We start from the raw sequence: 21,462 nt of genomic DNA on the forward strand, positions 1-21,462 counted from the left end.
TTGCAAAAATCCAAGATGGCGATGGCCAAAATGCTGAACTCGGGCTTCACCATCTCACAAAGCACCATGACAACGTCCACTTCTTATATACAGTCTGTCAGCAATGGAAAAGCAGCTAAAATGCTTCACTTGCATTGAAAACAATAACAAAGGGCCATGCATCTGTCTGATCAGGGCCTTCAAAAACTAAGCTAAGCTATCAGAGCAGACTGGGCTTTTTTGGGAGGTGTCTTAAAGAGACAGATGCTAAAAATGTAGCATTTCAGTTGTTTTTTTAAAATGATGTCTTTTTTGAACATTTAAGCGTGTAAACGTGTTCTAGTAGAAACTTAAATACGAGTATGAACATGAAAATGAGAATATGTCTCCTCAAGATTCTGTGTCATGCAAAGTGCCCATGCTAAGTGGCATGGCACCAGCATGACTAGAATGTCCAGTTTTTGCCGCCCCTTCAGCTGCAGGAGGTGTCGCAGGCTGTGCAGCGGGTTCACACGGTCTGGCAGCGGGACGGCGTCGCCACAAGATGTCTTTTCACACATCGCACATATAAAATCCAGACCGGCAATAATGTATGTTTTACATGTCTGTTGTTTGCAAATGGTTATGTTTTTGTCCTCTGCTTATTTTGAGGATATTTTATTTTCTTTGCGAATTGGATGACCGTGTGAGGAAATGATGAAAATTCCTTGAGGTCGGGTAGTTGCTTGGGGAGGTTTTAGTTTGTGGTCGGTGCCAGGGTTCATGTGTGGGTACCATGTCTCTGGGAGGTTAAAAAGGGCTCCACACGGGCCACTTTGTGTTTATTTGTGTGTTCAAGGCCATGTAATTTGTGTTTACAGTATGTGACTTTATCTGCCCTCTTGTTTACTGTGCCCAGTGTTTTCTCTCTTCAGCACAGTCACTTTGTTCATATCTGCTCCTCGTCTTCTTCACATCTCTCTTATTCTCTTCTCTGTGTTTTCACGTTCACCGCAGGATGAGGACTTCCAGGAGATGGTGAAGACTGCCCAGATGCTGGAGACTCAATACAGCCACCTGTTTGAGAAAGTCATAGTGAACGACGACCTCTCTGCGGCCTTCGGAGAGCTGCGGTTGGCCCTGAAGAAAGTGGAGACGGAGACTCACTGGGTTCCAGTCAGCTGGACTCACTCCTGAGATCCGCTCAGACTGTACCAAGACTGTACGAGGAGAAAAGGGAAGGGCTTTGATGAAAAAAAATGCAGGTTTTTTTAAATCTTTCTATATCTGCTGTGGCTGGTCTTTGGGGGGTTGGGTCGAGGGGGTTAAGGGGAATAAAAGCACCACACTGCTGTGTCTCCAAACCTGAGCTGCACAAAGCTAGAAAAAAAAAAAGCTTTTGCAAGAGATCAGGTTGTATTTTCATGTTGGACTGACGTGGTAGTGGATGTGGATCTCCAGGTCTGACCAGATCTGACAGGCCTGAGGCTAAGGACGTCCGTCCAGAATACGGGCTTTGGACATTGATCTGGGTCTCAGTCTGGGCCACACCACCATGGCAAGCTGCAGCTCCTCGGTCCAAACCAGAAAGGAGCTTGGACCATCACTGCACCAGCAGTCCTGCCAGCACATCAGCAGCCACGCCAGCCTGCACTCTGTCGTTAGTGTGTTTATAACATTAGACCATTAGAAACCAAAGGGATTGACATATTTCTTCTTGGTGGACAACTTACATTCATATGTCTGTAAAAGAACGCTGAGGGGGAGAAAAGAAAACATATTTGCCTTCTGTCTTAATACATTTCTCTGCTTCTATAATGCTTCCATGACTGTTAGTCCAAACAAAGCATCAGGTACACTCTCAAGAAAGGGCAGTAAGTGTCATTTTATTTAAGAAAAATTAATATATTTTCTGATAGCCTCCAGTTGTTTTTTTTGCATACCGTTTTATATACATATCTTGACTCTTAAAGTAACCTGATCTGAACTGGAGCCGTCTGTGGGCGTCCCTTTTTTCACTCAAGCGTTTTGATTCCATCACCCCAGTCTAGTTTTCCCCCTACAAAGCACATAGAGAGCCATTTTATTTAGGTGTTATATATTCCATTTGGTAGCATTTTGAAAAGCCACGCTTCGTATGAAGGTGCCCAGCATAACAGCTTTGCCATTTAAAGTCCCAGAACTGGGCACTTTTTGGCCGTCTGCAAAGAGTAAATGTTCACAATTGTGTTTTATTAGGGTGGAGTCTTTATTTTTATTCACATAAAAAAATGGCTTCAACAGGGCTGCTAATAGAAGGTCCACAGCACACAGAGACATGCTAAGTAGCTGCCCCTGACTTTGAGCATTAGAAGTGTATTGCTAACTTGAGACTCCTGTTCTACATCGAACTTACGCAGTTCTTCTCATTTCTTCTCATTTCTAGATGCTTTTCAAAGCAGCTACTCATTACAACTGGCTGTATTATTATCATTAACAATATTCCAGTAGTGGTAGCTCCCTGGTTATTTGGTGCTGATGGAGTGAAAACCTGATAAAGAGCAATGTTTTACACTAGTTTGCCCTCCTACTTGTTTTCTTGCCAGGAGTGAGACGAGAAGATCGATACTTTCGTATCTGTATTATTTTTGGGGCTAGAGCCAGGGAGGGTTAGCTTAGACTAGCTTAACATCAAGACTGGAAACAGGGGTGAACTGTTAGCCTAGCCCTGTCCAAACCTGAAATTTGTCTTTGTGAACCAGATTTCTTTGCTTCTTTATAAGCTCTAAAAGTGCTGGAACACATTTTATTTTTAACTTTGGAATTGTCGTCGTTCCCTGTTATTTGTCTTTAAACTATGCTAAGCTAATTAGCCTCTGGCTCCATATTTGAGGTACAGGCATGCGAGTGGTGTTGATCTTCTCATTTATCTCTTGACAGAAAGGCATAGGCATATTTCTCACAATGTCAAACGACTTCCATAACTATAGGCCTAAATACTGTGCGATTTTATTTAATTTTTTTCTCATACACTAGCTGTATGTCCAGCTCAGGTTGCATTGCCCAAATATATATGTTTGTTTATTCTACCCTTTCCACCTTCTGTCATATTTATATATTTGACTTGTATGAGTTTTAAAAAGGGTAATACGAGTGTTTATGCTGCCCGGTAATGATAACACGTTTTAAAGGGACTTTAACATGTCACCCCTTCACTTCGCCCCTCGTCTTTTATTAATTTTAGTATCACAGTAAGTTCCCTTTTTATGTATTGTTTTACTTGTTCGCCTCTTCATATCTTCTCCCTCTGCCATCTATTTTATTGATCAGAATCAGAGTTGTACAGTCTCCGGAAAAATATTTTTAATTTTGTTGCTGTAATTGTAATGCTGTTGTATGAATTGACATTATTCTTGATAACTGCTACATTTTATATTAAAGAGAAACCAACTAAAGTTGTACTGCCAAAGATTGAGATCAGCGGCGTGTGTGTGAGGTGGAAAAATCGAAGGGTGTTTCTGGGATTTGTGCCTCCGCGTGCCATTAACATCCATCTTTGTTCGGTTTTGGAGAACAATATTCCAGCCACATAATTCAGGAGTTTGCTTCGGAGAGCAGAGTTGTGAAAACAGAGCTGACACCTTTCATCTTGTAAGTGGCAGCACGAGAGAGTCGACGTGGCCATTACAGCTGACTTCGATTTTCAGAATATCAAGAGTACTTTTCCCCACACCGCAAACACCTTTAAGTCATTTTAAGTAGAGATTTGGCTTCCCGGTGGCTCAGTTGGCCCGAGTCTACAATCCGGTCTGTCATATAAAGATGAAAAACAACCATAAAGTCGAGTTGAAATGAAAAATGCCTTTTTAAAAAACCCTTTTCAACCAAATATGGCAAAAATAAATACAAAAAAAATTGATGTCTTTGTATTTTTATATCAAAATCGCACATATCTTTCTCCCTAGAAAAGTAAATGTGGTGCGTACTTACATCAGCCAGTACCAATACATTTCAACCAATAATATTATGACATCCATCCTTCAATAAATTCTGCAACTGTGACTCACCAGATAAAACTCTGGAATGCTTTCAACTCCACTCTAAAATGTATATTCTTAAAAAAAATAACTGTCACTGCAGACAACAAATGTATTTGTCTGTAATTGTATTCAAGAACTATTTATCATCATCACAAGTGCACTTCTCAAACCATCCAACGTCACGTTTAACACAAAATTTAAACAGATAACCTTAAAATCAGCAAAAGAAAATGTATGTTTCCATCCTCTACTCTGATGTAAATATAATCAACTGGCTGCATACAAATAAACAATTAGTTGCAGTAATTCTCCAGTCAGATGCTTTTAAACCAGAGATGATGTCATTAGGTAACGATGCAGGAATCCTGATGGAAATATGACATTTCTGTTGCTTTCATGTATTAATCTGAGGAATATTCATCTCCTCGTTGCTCCACACTCATCTGATGCTCCTGCTCCTTCTCCTGCGCTGCATGTTGCTTTTAGCTCTGCACCTACTTTTACACCTCAGCCAAGAGATGTTTGTAGTTTTATCGAATTTCCGGCATCACTATTTTACGCCCTGCATTAATAAAAAAAGACACTTTTAGTTGTAACATCCAGATGGAGCATGGACTCCTAAAAGAGACGTTGAAGATTTGTTGGATCAAGATTTAAGTGAAGGGCCTGAATCTCGTTCCTGCTGAAACCACCAGAGCAGTGCAGCCCAATTAAACCCCAGTGTCCTGCTACAGCTGTGCCAAATTACTAACTCAGATGTCACTGGACCTTTGAAAACAGTGGTTGGGGGGGACGGGAGGCGGGGGTGGTAAAAGGGGCTCATGAGGAGACCAGCCTCCAACCAGCGACCCACTGGAGGATTCGACGGGCCTCCGCTTGATGAGGTTCCAAAAAAAAATCCCCAACTGGTCCAAAGCAGGTCGGCTAACCTTCACATTTCCGCTTTTCCACAGTGTTCACTTTTGATGGTTGTGTGGGGGAGACGGGGGAGGGGAGGGAGGTTTACAGCCAAGGCGGATAAGGACGCAGAGAGGTGGAGGAGGAGGAGGAGGTAACGGCACTCACTCAGGCTGAAGGGAGGAACCAGTTACTCCACATCTCGCTCTCTCTTCATGTCTCTCTCTCACTCTGTCTTTCTTCTTAATCACAATAACAGAGTGATGGGGGGGGGCTGAACGTACGGAACAAGGCGCTGTCCCATCATGCCCTCTGATCTACAGCAGGTTGAGTGAGTGAGTAGGTGAGTGAGAGAAGTTTTACCCCTTCCAGGAGTGATCTAAACACCACCCTGCGTTGTCCTGGCTAGCATGCGTGGACGGGGACGTCCTAAGTGAGTGTAAATCGACCCCATTTCCCCTCACGTCGTAATGCCAAAGGCAAACCGGTGCTCGGTCCCTTTTTACCTTTTTATCTCATGGTGTCCCCGTCTCAGACTTGACGGAGCCAAAGTAGCTGCTTAACCTCTTCCCTCTCCAGTATTTTACCTTTATTTTTGACTCCTCTGTGTCCTTTCCTTCTGGCTCATCGACCGTCGGGATTTCCACGTGTTTATTTGACTCCGCAGTACGGAGCTATGCTTTAGTAACCGTCCAGCTTCCCTAGCAGGGACTCTCCGGACTCCCGAGACCTGTTCCTGTAACAAACGGCGAGCACCTCATCCAAGATAGTGACGGACAACCTGTTTTGCTTCCTGGTTCCTTGACGTGTCGTCAACCTGCGCCTTAAGGAGCCCACGCTGTTGTCGAGGAGTGATGGGAACCCGGATGCTGTGCTTTATCCTCCTTCGAATGGGGACGACAGAAACACGTGTTCACAGATTAGGTTTCCCCCGACATGGATAACGAGAGGAATCGGCCACATGTGCCAAAGTGCTTTAGCTGAGTTATGATGTAATACTGAAACATACTACGTGTGTACATTGGGGTCTGTCTATGATGGATAAAACGGAACAGAAAATGGCACTGCCCCACGGTAAGGAGTAGCAAAAAAAGAAAGAGAGACGCTCTCATAAATCTTCATATAGTTTAATAAAAGTCTGCCTGCAGCCCCCGACTGATTTAAGATAACAAATCCCTCGTTCTCTCCATTCATCTCTCTCCGTCATCTCTTGAAGAGTGAGCTGCCATGTGAGCGAAGGCCAAGCGATGGCTTCTCCAGCTCAGACATGAGCGCCGGCGCTCACCAAATCAAAGACCCACTCGCCGACGACTATAATAGTAACAGTTGGGAATCTGAGGATTTATAGCCAGCGAAGTTGAGCTTTTATCTCAGATTCAGGAGATTAACGTTGCAGTAATGTCTCATGAATCGGTCTCGTTCTTGCCCTTTTGATGTATGTGTTTTCATGTCCATAAATCCATGCATTAACTGAACCCATTGTTTCTGGAGTTGAAGGGCCAGAGCCAGACAAGCGGGGCAGAGGCAGGAGGAGTGGGCCCAGTAGAGGAACAAGGGGGGATTAAGTTGTGGAAAAGTCAGAAATCCCGTCCTGTCCTGAGCCCAGCGGCGTGTCACCGGGGCTCCTGCTACGTCCCGCTGACGCATTTCGGAAACCATTAAAGCAAAATGTCTCATGTCTCCCGTTACGATATAGGCTGCAATCATTTTGATTTACTGCGTTAAAATTACAGCGTCAGGGCCAATATCCTGAACGGGGCACAATGTGATAAGTTCCTGCCTGTGTAACATGACAAATTGTCTGGAGCATCAGAATAAGGAAGGAGGAAGGAGGGGGGGCAAGCTCCTGCTGAGATTCCTCATCTTTTTCATAAGCGCTTGTCCTCAATGAGGCTTTCTTTCTGGAATTCTCACTTCTCTTCCTCCGGCGTGCCACTGCCCAGGCTTTCATGTGGTGACTCAGTCCATCACCGTGGCTTTGCCGTCGGAGGCAGCCAGCGATGCTGCTCTGTTTTCCTCATCCCCGGTTAAATGCCCTTGACCATAGGGAGACTGTTCTGTAGACTAATGGGGCTTCAGGCCAGCAGCTTCCGCCCACCCTGTCTCCTCAGCCTAATTAGCCCCGCCATTACCTCACGTCTGTAGGCAAAGGTCTTCAGGGCACGTTACCTTGAGCTGTATTTCTCAATTACAGGACTTTAAGAAGCGGAGGGTGGGGAGCGAGGAGCAAACAGGGGATGCCCTTCATTCCTCCCCGACCTGAGAACGCCTTTTCACCCTGATGAGAATGTGTGGAAATCATAACAACGCGCTCAGTCTAATAGCCGTAGCGTTGGTCATTAACACCGGGTGGCGTATGTATACACTGAATGCTGGGGCTGCCCAGGTTAACCCGCCTGTGTGTGTGTACATTTGAATTTGAGACCAAGGGGTAAAAGTTCACCTGGAGGGTCGGCGGCGCTGAAAATTCCTCTGACATGTGGAGCTAAAGCAGGGTGCAGGGGCCGAGGTTGCACAAAGGCATTGACTATGTTAGAGGAGTTGGGAGCTGTCCACCTGTATTTTCTTAAACTTCCCCTGTGGCCTTCCCATGAGTCTTGTTGGCCTGCATCGGAGCAGTTTTAATTACACGGACTCTGAACTGTCATCTTTTAAAGCTGGAGCACTCTGGAAGTCAGGACCTTCCTTGGCGAGCTACAAATGAGTCTCAACACCCTGGTGATTTCCCCTTGCTGTGGTGAGTGAGAAAGGCAAAAGAAAATGTCACCTGCTTTCCAAAAGTGTCTGTTTTCATTGCAACGAAGCATGTATTTAATAGTCTGTATTATCCTTACAGGTTTCCAGCTGTGCTGTCATTTGAACAACTCCGCGCAACTTTGTAAAACCCAATACATGCAAATGTAAGGAGCAAAACAGTGTTTCTCCATCGTCCAACCATACACCACTCCAATGGAATGCAACAGTGCGTCCAGCTGGGGTTTGAGAGCCCAGCAGCAGTAGCCATGCTGACCCTGTGTAATGATGGTAAGTGGATTACAAGGAGGCCCTGGTCACTGGTCATTAATATTGAGTCCACTAGAGTTACCTCCATGTGGCAGCGGCTCCACCACGGGGACTGAGCCCAGGACCTCTAAGATACCTGAGATGCTCATTGCTGTGAGCTGGACCTCAGATGAGCTGACAGTCATCTGAGACAGAAAAGAACTGGAGAGAGATCCGTACAACCGTTTTTTTGGTTTGAAATAAGTGTTGATATTGATTTTAATATAACCCTTCTGTGTGGACGCCACCACTGTCAGCTGTATACTGTTTATTATGTGTGACCTTTCTGTGTCTGGGAGGTGAATAGAATTCCATGTGTGGTGGGACGAAAAAAATATTTGCTAAAAAAATTCAACAAAAGCATCTCTTTCCGTAACCAGAGCCCCATTTAGCCTCGGCCACACCAACATTTAGAATGGCATAATTATGTGGTGAAATCAATTCATTTCACTGAAAATGCTTTTGTGGATTTGCTTTCAAAGTAAATCCAAGCAAATCATGTTGACAAGAGAATTTGCAGTGTTGGTCACTGACATTGTCAAGTTTCGAGGGAACAGAGAGCCGCAGAGACCAAAAGGGAAGAAGCTATCGTCTTGTAGCTGCACCATTTTTAACTCCCATTTGTCTCAGTGAAAACAAAAGAGGCGTGTTTTTATTTTCAGTTCCAAGTACAAATACACCTGTGCAAATATACTGTACCGTGAATGTGCAAGCTTGCAAACGGACAGTGCTAGCTAGCCCTCAGAGCCGTGACTTTGCTTTTTACTGGCTAACGCTAGCAGGTTCCCAGCTAACTAGCGGTTTAGCTGCTTGCTCACCAGCTACAGGAGTTCCCCAAACAGCCTTGTGAATGGTTGCTACGTCACCAAGCGTAATCGACTGAACGTGTTGTAGGAGAAGCTTCTTTCTGTTTTGAGACAGACGACTCAAAAACTGGACAAATAAAACCAACTAAAACTACCTGCACCTGCTGCTGACAATGTCACAAAGACATGCAAGTAACAATTCTGAACTTATTGTGGCATATTTCATGCTTTTATTGTATATAATGATTCTACTTTGTCCCACGCAAATGGCTGCCCATTATATAAATACAATTTGGGGGTGTATTGTGATTTATTCTGTATCTTATAGCTGCTCCTGCAGGTGGTTCAGCTTTAAAAAAAGTTAAATAATAGCTTTAATTGCCAGGAATACATGTGTGGTCTTATGTGAACAAAAAAATGTTGGATTCCCCATAGAAATGTGTAGACATAGTTTGATTTCACATGCTGTAGTTCCACATCATCGCGTTGTGAATCTCTGCATTTAGAAAAACAGAGGAGTCACTTAACGATCCGTGTTCATGAACGCAACAAGTGTTCCCATGAAACCCTAGAGGTCAATGGAATGTGTATCGTCTCGCTGATGTTGGTTCACACCACACGCAGAGACCTTTTAACAGACATGTAGACGTTGCATTGTTATTGCCATGTTCTGGGAAACATGGTGACATGTTAGCAGCTCTTGGCGTTTCTGTATCAACACCGTCCGCGGGGCTGACAGGGACTCAACCCTGATCTTGACAATCACAGATGTATCGCTCAGCTTGTCCTAAAAGCCAAGGCCTGGCCCCTGAACCTACACATGCCATGTTTTGACATGTTGTCATCCTTTTTTGTGGATGGCTAGTTATGAGGATGAGCACATGGTGGCTGGCACCCACTGTGTGCTGTTTCTAATCAACTGCTATGTGCAGCCTTGATGGCCTTCCTGACCACCGGGGAGGTACGATGAGAGCTCACGTGATCCAAGCGAAGGATGAAAAAACAAACAAAATCAAGGCGAAGAGGGATTAAACGGGACCAAATGAAAGTAGGCCGAGAGCCTCTCCTCTTTGAAAAGGAAGAAAAACAAGAAGCAGCATGATTTTGTAACGGGTCATGTCGCTTTATGAGGTGACGTAATTTCCAATAAAGAGCCATAGGTCCTGTGAGGAACCGAGCATACGGCTTTGCCAATATATTATGTGTCGAGCAGACAGGAGTCTGGGCTACCAGGCCCTGTCTAGGCCAGATCTGCTGGACGGAGGACAGATCTGATCCACACAACATGTTCAACCGCCAAAATGGTTGAGACTCAGACGAAAGAAACTGTGACAGGGTCCTAAGACAAACAAGCCATAAAAAGGACCCCCTTTGCCAACTATTAACAGTTAGATTTACACTCAAGTGTGTTGACTTTTGGAACAGCGAGGCGTTTTCGGAGGAGAAATGGCAGCCGATAGGGGCATCTGACAAGCGAGGTGTCGGAACAAGAAAGAGATGCTTTGGGCCTTGTTAGTCGAAGTCCAGAGGCGGTAGAGCAGAACGGAGTCCTTGCCAGCAGTTAGCCGGGGTCTGTGTGTCATGTGTGAGCAGGTGTTGATGGCGGGGAGCGGTGCTGCGGCGGCTTAGGGAGCAGTTGAGCGTTTGGCTGCAGACAACAGGCCCTAATGAGTGATGCGCCACAGGGGCTGGTGTACAGCCAGCCAGAGGTTGAGAGAATGGAGCGCCCCTTAAACTGAAGCCATCTGAAAGGAGCAAATGCCCACAGTCCAAAGTCTGGCTGCCTGGCCCTCAGTCGCTCTGCAGCCCTCCAGAGAAGTCCAACCCAAGCCCCGCCCCCCTCAATCCCCGGCCTGCGGAGCAGCAGCATGCACACGCAGGCCACGGACATACTGATTAGTTCTTGGACCTTTGTGATTAGACGACATTGTTAACATTGGAACAGCACTGACTTTGACGTTCTGTGCCTTATTGAAAACTTGTTCTGAAACCTACTGTTTGGGAACAATAGGCAACTCATGCGGATGCTCAAGCTATGCCTGTTGAATTATATAAAAATACATTTGTATTAAAGTTGCACTGACCAACAGGAAAACGTGGGAAATTCATGTCCATGTCCATAAATCAGGAGATTAAAAATGATTTGCGACTATTTCACACTGTGTTGAAATGCTGAGTTAAACAAGGCTTTTAATGATCCAGAAAATAACGTGTCATGTAAATAGTGCTTTATACAGATAATACTGGCAACAACTTGGGGGGAAAATAAAAATAAGTGAATGAACAAATTATTATGATCTTGAAATCTAAAACTGCTTGGCACAAGTTCAAAGGAAACAAATGTCTCCTGCAGCAGACTTGCATCCATATTTGACGCTTATTAATTACACTAGAGCACCTTGGCTATTTTAGAGTTGAATGCGTTTTACCATTTGGCAGTAAAAACATTTTTTGTTACCCTGTAAAACACTCTTCCTGTGCAGTAACACGGTCAGCTGCACAGAAATAAAACAAACATTTTACTGTATAGGTACCGTTAACGTCCATGGCATCCTACCGTGGATGACTGGTGGGACAACGGAAGACTATTGATGGCCGTCATGTACAATGAAAGTGCAGGCCACCCTGGCCGCCAGCTGATGCTGTCCTCACTCCTGTACTGTATCCTGCTGTGGCTGCCTGTTAATCCCAGTTGGCTGAGGCACATGAGGAAATGGTCAAGTGACGGTCAGGCATGTTGTGGAATTCGGCATGGCGAAACTCAACTTTCGACTGGTTCCTTCGTAGCTCCCAAACCTAAACATTCACATGGGACACAAATTGGGGTCCAAATTAATGTTTTATTCCATCTTGTAAAACTGATACACAGCAGCCCTGTGCTGACTTACTCCAGCAGACAAAACATGCTCAAACCACGGGTCCCAATTCCATGTGTTACATACAATATGATCATTGTAAGAAGAATCTGCTAAAAAAAAATTAAACAAATTTACTCTACTGCCAAAATTGCGATGAGATGGAAATCACTTTAATGTCTGTTCATTAACACACACTAAAAGCACTTAGCCATAGAAATAGAATAGGAATAGAATGGACATTCCCATTCAACTAGCGTCACAGTCTTACTTTGATTAACCTGCTCAGAATTCAGACATAAACCAATGACAGGTCATAAGTAAATATATATGTACTATTGTACAATTGCAATACAAGTACACAAGAAAAGGGAAGAACTGATAGTCAAACCTACTTTAATTGGATTGCTGAATAAAAGGAATGGAAGGATAACAAAAGCTACACAAAGCAGAGACAGAGGTGTGCTGTTCTGCGCTCAAAATAAATGATGTGATGAACAACAGAGTTGTCTCCAGGCAAAGTCCTCTCTAAATTGCATTTGTCTGTTCACAGGGAAATCTCTCTTTCTTTCCGTGCCTCTCACTAGTATGTCTCATTATTTCCAAGGAGCACGATTCCTCACTTTCTCCCTCTTTCTTTTTCTGATTGGCCCGGCGGCGCCATCGCTGGAGCTGCACCAACATGAAGGTCTCACGCAGCACCTCCTCTCTAATGATGGGAGGACAGAGGACCAGCCTCTTCTCTTATTCACCTCTCACCACATTTAAAGTCCCCCTCTTCGTCTGTTCTCACTCTCGCTTCCCTCGTATCCAACTTTTCCATCCTCCACTCAACATCTATCTTCATCTCATCCACGCGTTCTTCGTCGTTCCCCTTCCAAAAGCAGGCCTCCTGGCTCTTTATTACCCCCTCGCCTTGCTCCTCTCTTCTCCTGTTTTCAGCTGCTACTTCGGCTCTCCCGTCATGCCGAGACAGGAGAGAACAAAGGGACCCTGATGTCTTCCTGGAGAGGTTATACGGCAAAAGTCAAATTGCATTAGAGCTCTCCGAGCATTAGCGAGTGAGGCAGTGCCAAACGTGGACAGCCTCTCAGACCGCACTTTTCAAAATAATAATTACGCTGTAAGAGATGAAGCGAGGGAGACAGAGGAGCAAGGAGGTGAAAGGAGGAGGAAAGAACGAGAGAGAAGATCTGTGTTTTTATTTAAGCGTGCTGAACGTCGCGAAAGAGTAGAACCAGCTGCTATCTCCGGGCGAGGAGAAAGGGGGAAACGGAGGCAACGTGATCAGTCGGGCAGAACAGATTTTGCCAGCTCAAGGGTATTTAGAGGCCGTTATCTAGTAAACAGGTCAAGGTGGGGCCAACATATCCTCACATGAACCAGACGGCTTTTTAAATTTGCTTTTTTAAGTAATTGTTTGGGCATTATTGCCTTCATGTTGATAAAGAACAGTAGAGTGGTGACAGCAAATGAGGGAAGAAAGAGGGGGAATGACAGCGAAGGTCCCTGACCAGGAATGTTGTTATCACGGTCAGCGTCGAACACCCCAAGGCCAGATTACTAACCAGACAAAGTAGGCACCTGCCCTGGGGCCCCAGACATGAGCATGTCGGTTGATTTTGTTGATGGAATTATCATTTTCCAAATGACTTTGCACAATATTAATGGAATAAAATATAACTTGCTCCTAATGTTGTGACTCAGTCTTGCAGAGAGGTCTTGAAAATCTAGTTTTACAACGTTTATCGTAATATTAACAATTCCGTTTGCAAACAGTAGGCAACACAACCAATACACATCATACAATAGATAAACAAAATGCATAAATACAGTATTAGTAACAGTCCATCAGTCGTTTGTATGCAATAGGAAGTAGGCCTTCAGCTTGTTTAAAAACCCAAAGGCAGAGAGAAGAAAATGATCTCAGATATGTTTGGTTTGGCCTTCCGAGAGAGGATGTACCTCCTCGCTGTCCAAACTCTGCATGAGGAGGGTGTTGAGGGTCTGCCAGAATGGACTTGATAAACATGACCATTCAAGTTAGTGCCAGTAGTCTTCTTGTTGCAGCTTGTTTTGGTGCACATGCTGAGGGAGCCAAACCAAAAAAAAATCCTTCAAATTGACTCTATAATAGATGAATGAAACATCTTCCTGACTGAGCTGTATACGCTCACTAAGACAAAACTTGACCCCCAAAGTCCAGTTTGTTTAATTAGAGGTTTATTAAGTGTGAACATCCAATGGGCGAGCCTCGTTGATCCACGCCGTTTGAAAAAGTTGTCTGGAAAACATGCATCAGGAATAAAAAGGAACTGTACCAAAACACATATGTGAGCTGTTTTTAGACTGTGACATTGAAACTATGTGAATGTCCCGTTCAGTCAGCTGCAAAGGAATTTCTCAAAGCCGCCTGTCTCCTGGGAAGTATGCATATACCGGTAAGTGCATTATTGTCATTGTGCAACACAGGGAACAAAATACAATTGTAGCCTATTTATGCTACATGAGAAAAACAAGGAAACAACCTTTCTATTGTAGTAACAAATGTTGCATCAATGATGATGCAAGTGTTCTCTGATACGGAGCAACATTACTAAAGCTGAGCACCGGCTGAGTGAGAAGTACTCAGCTACTCTGGAACCAAGCAGTCGTACCTAATATGATTATTGTATGCTGCAGGGTGTTTGCTGAAAATGTAAAGTTTGAATCGGCTACTCTGCATTTTATATGTCATATGTGGTCAGTTGAAAATCTCTGAACAACTCAACTGACCAGCCTGCCCGACTTACTATATGATACTGGCCAAAATACACAATAGCCTACAGGCAACACACAGAATCATTTTTGACATGAATGATGTTAAAAACCTGTAGTTAAGAAAGTGAATTACAAGCCTGTGATCTTTTCTATATCAAAGCAGCAGCCTGTTTTTAAATCTGCCAGGTTGTTAACATGGCTTCATATTTTCTATTTCTATTTTTATGTCAAATGACAACCTGTCCTTTTAAAGAAAACACTGTATCAGACAGTCAGAGGTGCTGGGAATATTCAAGTTCATGGTGATATGATTTTCTCTAAGATATGTTTTGTGGTCGTATGTGCTCATTCAGCTTTTCTGGAAATGCATGAAAGCTCTCGTAGAGTGCCTCACTGATTTCCCAAGAGGAGCCAAGTGTTGCCCTGCAAAATCGCAACCAAAATAAACAAAATGTGTTTTAAGTCATGTAGATGTAGACTTTGTCATTGGTTTTCCACAGAAGCCCTTTGGCCGTAAATCTTCACTTACTTCTATATTTGACAAGCGTCCATCCTCTCCAAAGAAAGCACTGGCACTAAGCGATCGCCACTTGAAATACATACTGTACACAGTATTTGAAAGCCACAATTGCAGGTTTATGTCCGTAAGAAGCTCAAGCAATGATATTGTTGCATAAAAAAAAATATTCCCAACAGTATCAGGTTTTGTTTGTCGAGACTCGTTTGGAACAAAACTTGATCAATTTTCATGTTGTGATCATTTTGAATCCAACTCGTGGGACTGCTTGACACGTTTTAGGAGAAAAACTTTGTAGACATTTTTTATTTTTATTTTGTTACAACCAAATGTGAGATCGCCTTTATTTGGGGAACATGAACACAATGAAGCATACTGGGTAAATGGGGTTCTGCAGCAGCCTGTCATCCTCTCTCCCCTGCCTTTACTGTCTGTCTCTCTAACTAACAAGCGAAGAGGGAATGAAACCAAATATTCTATTGTGTGATCAAGAAGAATCCACATTAGTCAACCCCCGTCTAGACACCAAGGTTGTGTGTGACATCACTCATTCACTCCTCCCTTCTCACTATCCAGGGAGTTCTAAGGACTAGTGAGCTCATGGGTTAAATTCATTTTCTCTTCGTCGTTAATTATGTCACTGTTGTTGGACAGTTAAATCATGCCAGATCGATAATAAATGCTGACATAATTGTATGTAATATAGAAATATGGTATTGCTATGTTGTTGAGTTGCCTTTCATCATGCTGTGAGTGAGTTAAAGTTCCCCTGGTAAGCAGTGAAGTATCATGTAAGGTAACAAAGACAGCAGTAAACAACGGCAGTATTGTCAATGGAGGCAATAAGTGGATTTATCCCAAATTAATAAATAAATAAAAGTAGGTGAGTTATGATGCTCACATTCAATATATTATTCTCATGGATTTGTCTCAATCAGCAGGACAACATGGAGAACTCACTATGAAGTGAGTAGTGAGTGATCTCAGACGCAGCCGAAGTGTATCAGATGGGTTTTTCACTCTCTGTGATCTATGCAGATGTTTCCACCGGCTCTGTGTGGGTGCACGTCTCAGCTCCGTCTCATGGGTGTGACTGCGACTTGAAGAATTTATTAATCTTCAAGTCTGTTATTTTTTCAACAATACGTGTGTAAATGTGAGGTTGATGGCAAATAGAAAGACATTGAATAACTGTGTCTCTAGTACAGAGTAGTGGCTGAACAGCGACGATACAGTCAATTGGTGTGTGGTTTTAGCTGGACTGGGGATGTGACTCGGTACCGGTGGGTTATAGAGGAACTTAAATTTGCTAAATGAAGCTACAAGGACAAAGTTGAGCACTCGCTCAGCAACGATATCTCCCGTCCTGCATGGCAGGGGGTTAAGTCTGCCATGGGAACACAGTTCAGGTTGATAAGGTTGGTTCTGAAGGGTTCCCTTGGTGTGAAGGAGAGGAAAGGTCCCGGATCTGATGGCACTGGTGGTAGCATTCTTAAAAACTGTGCTGAACAGCTGGCTGACATATTCACTTTTATCATCAAGTGGTCACTCCAACTCCACAGGGTCCCTTTCCTCTGGAAAGCCTATAATTGTCCCCTTGCCAAAAGTTAAACCTCCTAAGCACCGATGACCCTGACCATGGCCCTGTAGTGACAGGTTTTGACTGGTGGAAGTCATCCTTTTTAGTTATTAGTGTCACCAAAACCAAGGAGATGATTATTGATTTTAGGAAAAATCCTAAGGCTATCTCTCCTGTGGGGATACGTGGTCAAGCTGTTGAAGTCGTACAGCAGGTATTGCGAGAGTGTGCAGCAAAATAGCAGGCACTACCTTAAATGACCTCTCTAACCTCAAAGTTGGAGTTTACATTGCTTCCGTCGGGCTGCAGATATATCTTACCCAGATGCAGAACAGACAGGCTTGAATACCCATTCGTCACTGCTGTAACTGGCCTTTGGAATAACTTAACATGACTGTATGTAGTTTATGTTGTTTATATTAAATATACATTGATTGAAGTGTTTGTTCTGCTGGCTCCACCACAAATTCCCCTCTGGGATAATAAAGATACCTTGAACTTGAGCTGTCAGCCAAACACACCGTCCAAAACGGAAAGATTGTGCAAACGGTTTTCCCCATAGACATACCTTGTTTGTTTTAGGTTTGATTTTAAGATTTTATTGATTACTGTTCAGGTTCTTCCTGGCTCTGGCTTTTTAATCCCTCAGGAACCTTTACTTTATTTGAGATCCTCAGACAGAGGTCTGTTCCAGAGTCAGGATGAAAGCTAAATCTTGCTGTTCATGTGTTTAATCATTCACCTTGACATTTGATCTTCTCTTTCTCACTTTGTACTTTGCTTTGCTTCATGACTAACGTTTATTATTATACAGTCCATCCTTTCCCCCCACTGTGTCTCTGGCCACAGATTAGCAGCTTTGGTCCAGAGATGCACTCAGCTGTGCTATCAGTATCACTAACGCCGGGCGCCATTTTTAGTTGTGAGTGAGTTGAGGTAGTCAGTGGTGTAAAAGAGGCAATACAATGTGTCTGAGAAAGTGTGAGTCACCACAACTACCAGAGGTCTTTGAGCATGCAGTCATATCTTGCCACGCAAAAAAATTCTGCTGTTTGTTGCAGCAGAATGCGAGATGAGTCGTGGACAGACACACTCACTTACAGACGATTGCATGAGTCTCCTGGAGGAGATAGTGAGATATCCTTCAGGCTCTGTTTGTATGATGAATTAAAAGGTTAGTTTTCTTTGGCATTGCTGACTTTGCCTCCGTTATCGCTCTTTACAGTTTCAGTTTCCACTGGCTTCTCATGCAACTGCCTTTTTAAACAGTCAATAAACCAGGCAATTACTTATTACGGTTGACTGATCTCATCATTGTCTGTCAGCTTTAAAAAAAAAAAGGAAAGACAAAGATAACCTTGTTAACCGTGACCCAGAATATGCTACAGAGTACCAAATGTGTGCCATAAACTGTTCCTTGGAAGGAAGTTATACGACGGGCCTTCAAGCTTCTTGTCCATCACAACTCACCCGTGCTGAATCCCATTTAAAAGCACTTGCCCTTTCTTTTCTGTGCCTAAAAACACAGAGGATTATGTGAAATGACAGGCAGGATCCTGGAGCGTTTTACAACTCAGGGATGTGGTCACAGCCTCTTGTTAGAGTCCCTTTTACTGTTTTTCTATTTTTCAAACTTCACATGGATTAGTGCGACACATCATACAGGTGCTCATTACAATGACCAGTGTCACCCATTTCCTTTCCTGCTTTAACCGCACGGCCATGAGCCCTGCGGAGCTGGATTTGACATGAAGCCTTTAAAAACATCAGACCTCTTTGGAGGATGTGAACCATTGCCTGGAAGCAAGGGAAAAAAATAAAGAAGATACGCTCTCCAGCTCCTTTTCAAACCAGGAACAGCAACGGTAGTCCATTTACCCCCTCATCATCACTCTTGTTACTCACGCACAGCTTTTGTGTATGTTTAATCTGAGTGTTAATGGAGTGCTGTGGGGTTTGGACACACTGTGAACAGATGCAATCACGATGTCCATGTGTAAAGAGGCCGAGCCTCTGTACCTTTTGTGAGTGTCGTCAGCGTGTTTCCATGCAGCTCAATCAGTGGCTGAACTCAAGCATTGGAGAAAAAGCATGGAGAGCGGTTGTGTTTATTATGCTGTATTAAGTTTGAGTCAAAGAACATCTAAGAGCGAGCAGGTGCTTCTGAGCTCGGAGCTTATTTGTTTTACTTTGTAAGAGACCCAGTCTGGGGAGAGTGTTTCATTCAATCCCTTTTAACGAACAGCAATTAGGCTCCCTAATGAGACCCTGGGTTGGATGTTAAGACCCTTGTATATCCTGCTTTTCTTTCTTTCCCCCCCTTTCCCCTCCCATCCTTCTTGTCTTTGTTTTTTACTGCTCCACAGTCATGCAACACCCAGACACACACCGACGCACAAACTTGACGTCAGTCTGTGTCTGAGCTCCGCTGCCTTCAGCCCCCATAGCTCCATCACCCTGTTGCAGATTCTCAATACTTCTTAATTTAGATGAGACAGCTTCCCCCTTGTTCCGAATAAAATACCTGGAGGGGGAGGCAAACTCATAAATCCACTCTTCTAACAACAACAACATCCAGAGTGATCTCTCTTGATACTAGAGATGAGCTACTACTTCTCCTCCCCCTGGGGGATCTTTGCTGATTGATTTACATGCAAGCTCAGTCCAACTTACCCCAACGGTTTAGGAGACAAAGTAGTTCCACCTGCTGTGCCGCCATGCACGCCAGGCTGTAAGGAATAGGTCTCCTCGCCATTGGCGGTACGTCTGGCGCTATATTCAGTGCATGCCAGACGAGGCAAGAACCAGAGGAAATCTGTGGTTTCATTGGCCATGAAATATCTCTTCAGTCTGCCTCAGGACATCATGGGCAGTTAAAAAAATAAGGACACAGAGTTGTTCTTTAAGAGAGATGGGGTTTAATCATTGAATGAAATGAAGTCTGCACCCCTTTTATGATTCATGCATCTGGGAGCATGCTTAAACTCATGCTAGCTGCCTTCCATAGTATTGGGCCAGAAGACGTTTGTGCAGTGAAATGAGTACCGGTATGTAGTATTTGCAGACAAAGTGTTGGCTTTGTCGTATACTTGTATATCATTCTCATAGGTATTGCCTATGTGCACATTCAAAAGTGCAATGTCTGTATCAGTGGTTTTTACATTTCCATGTCAAGAATAAGGTTTTACCTGTGTTGATTGGCTTTGCAACTTTGAACTGAGTGAACTTATTTGCTGTGTCTAAACAGAGAGTAGGCCTATCCACCTAAATAGACTGTTTTCACGAGCCGATGTTTGTCTGCAGGACACTGCCAAACCAGTAGTGAGAGAGGAAATAGGCTCTCAAATATGCGGTCATGCGGACACTCTAAAAGAAAAGCATACAGGGATTTTATTATTGTGACAACATTCAGCTTGAGTCCCTGACTATGCAAGACCCACATGCATAACCAAAGTTTGACTTCACACAGATAGATTGCAATTGTCAGTGCACATGTATGTATGTATGCATAGGGTATATATTATTTTATTTTATTTATTACATATCCTTATTCCTAATCTTTTTCTAAATCTTATTTTTTAATTACGATCTTATTATTAACCAGTTTTGATTAATGCCACCCTGCATTTTATTGTGCATTTTGGGAGAATGCAATAAATCAAATCCATTAATCAATATTCTACTTCCTAACATTATAAAAGAGAAACACATAATATATAGTAAAGGCAGAATATTCATTTTGTATTGCATCACATTGTACTGTCTTCATTCGATCATCCCCGTTGGTCAATAACCAGCCTGAACCTGTAGATAACAGATCGTTATTTACACGTATTTCATTAGAGCTTTGGGTTTGGAGATTTTTGACCCAGCTCGCGTTCCGTTATATTTGCTTGTATCATAGCAACCAGTGGGAGTGGGTTAGCTGGGGGAGACGGAGCCTGTGGTTTCCATGGACACCTGTGGGAGCAAACTGTCGGGAGAAGTTTTGAAATAGAAAAGGAAGTTGTAATACACGGTAAGTTTGCTCTGAAGTACACATGTAGACTCAACACGTCATGGTAGAAACATGTCACTTATGTTTTATTGACGAGGGACTTCTGAAAATGGCTGCAGTTAGGCTAACGTTAGCTAAAGAGTGTTTATCGGCTTAAGCGTAAACCTACGATCAATTGTAGCGTCCATTGTGTAGGTTAATGCTAAATGTCGACATGCATGTAAAGACGAAGGACTTGACAATTAACGCAGCTAGTAACTACGTGTGCAAATATTCAAACTAATGCTGTAAATAATTGAGCACTGTCCTTATAGCTATGTTGTTGTTTTTTTGATAATATCCAGTATCATCTGTTATCTGAGAAAATTAACTGAAAGTTTGACCTATTTTGAAGATCCCAAACCTCTCATGACCTTAGACAGAGTTGTCATATAAATATATATGCATGACATACTTTGTATTATACTTTATATTTTTAAAGGCTTGGTGCTCTTTATGGATTAAGCATAAATTGGACACATGTTAAGCATAGTTGGCAGAACCCCCAAATTATTTAATCCAATTCATTAGTTGCTGAAAAATGTTATATTGATCAATTAATTGATTGATTGTAATTGTCATAAATATATAACAAACGTGTTAGACATCTAACATGGACTTTTCATAGTATCTCTACAAGCCCAAAATGTATAAACGCACCAGCCCAATGCAGTGTTTAAGATGCTGTTGTTTGTCTTTTCCTTTCTTTTTTGTTTGTCTCAGAATATCCCATCCGGTATTATGGGGGTATCACTGACAAAGGCAGCCCAGTGGAAAACGGCCAGCCCTGGTACTGGCAAACTTGAGATCACACCAATGAATGAGTCCTTGTTAAAAGAAATCCTGTGCTTTGTAGAGCAGTTTAGCTCCCAACACCCACAGGAGGCAGAGCATGTGTTCGAGGAGCCTCTCCAGTGGAGTACCACTTTAGTGGCATCTGATTTCAAAACAGACTATGACATCAGGTTGGTCTAATCATGAGGCCGGCAGCTG

The 21,462-nt window shown here is 43.3% G+C and overlaps 3 protein-coding genes across 4 annotated transcripts in view; 2 read left to right on the forward strand and 1 right to left on the reverse strand.

Moving 5' to 3' along the window:
- mpp7a (MAGUK p55 scaffold protein 7a) overlaps window positions 1-3,406 on the forward strand; it is a 125,410-nt gene extending 122,004 nt beyond the window's left edge. For both annotated transcript variants that reach the window (XM_084034053.1, XM_084034054.1), the window contains one exon: window positions 976-3,406. In XM_084034053.1, the coding sequence (XP_083890179.1) occupies window positions 976-1,155 (180 nt within the window). In that variant the 3' untranslated portion in view covers window positions 1,156-3,406. The remainder of the gene's footprint in view (window positions 1-975) is intronic.
- The window catches only part of thtpa (thiamine triphosphatase), a gene marked incomplete at its 5' end in the record, with an annotated part of 479,666 nt that overhangs the window by 449,110 nt on the left and 9,094 nt on the right, over window positions 1-21,462 (reverse strand). The gene's annotated exons all lie outside the window — the stretch shown is intronic.
- odad2 (outer dynein arm docking complex subunit 2) overlaps window positions 20,367-21,462 on the forward strand; it is a 38,909-nt gene continuing 37,813 nt past the window's right edge. Inside the window, exons 1-2 of the mRNA XM_084034048.1 lie at window positions 20,367-20,451; window positions 21,193-21,434. Of these exons, the coding sequence (XP_083890174.1) occupies window positions 21,211-21,434 (224 nt within the window). The 5' untranslated portion in view covers window positions 20,367-20,451; window positions 21,193-21,210. The remainder of the gene's footprint in view (window positions 20,452-21,192; window positions 21,435-21,462) is intronic.

Source organism: Eutrigla gurnardus, assembly GCF_963514095.1.
Source record: "Eutrigla gurnardus genome assembly, chromosome: 18".
Lineage (NCBI taxonomy): Eukaryota > Metazoa > Chordata > Actinopteri > Perciformes > Triglidae > Eutrigla > Eutrigla gurnardus.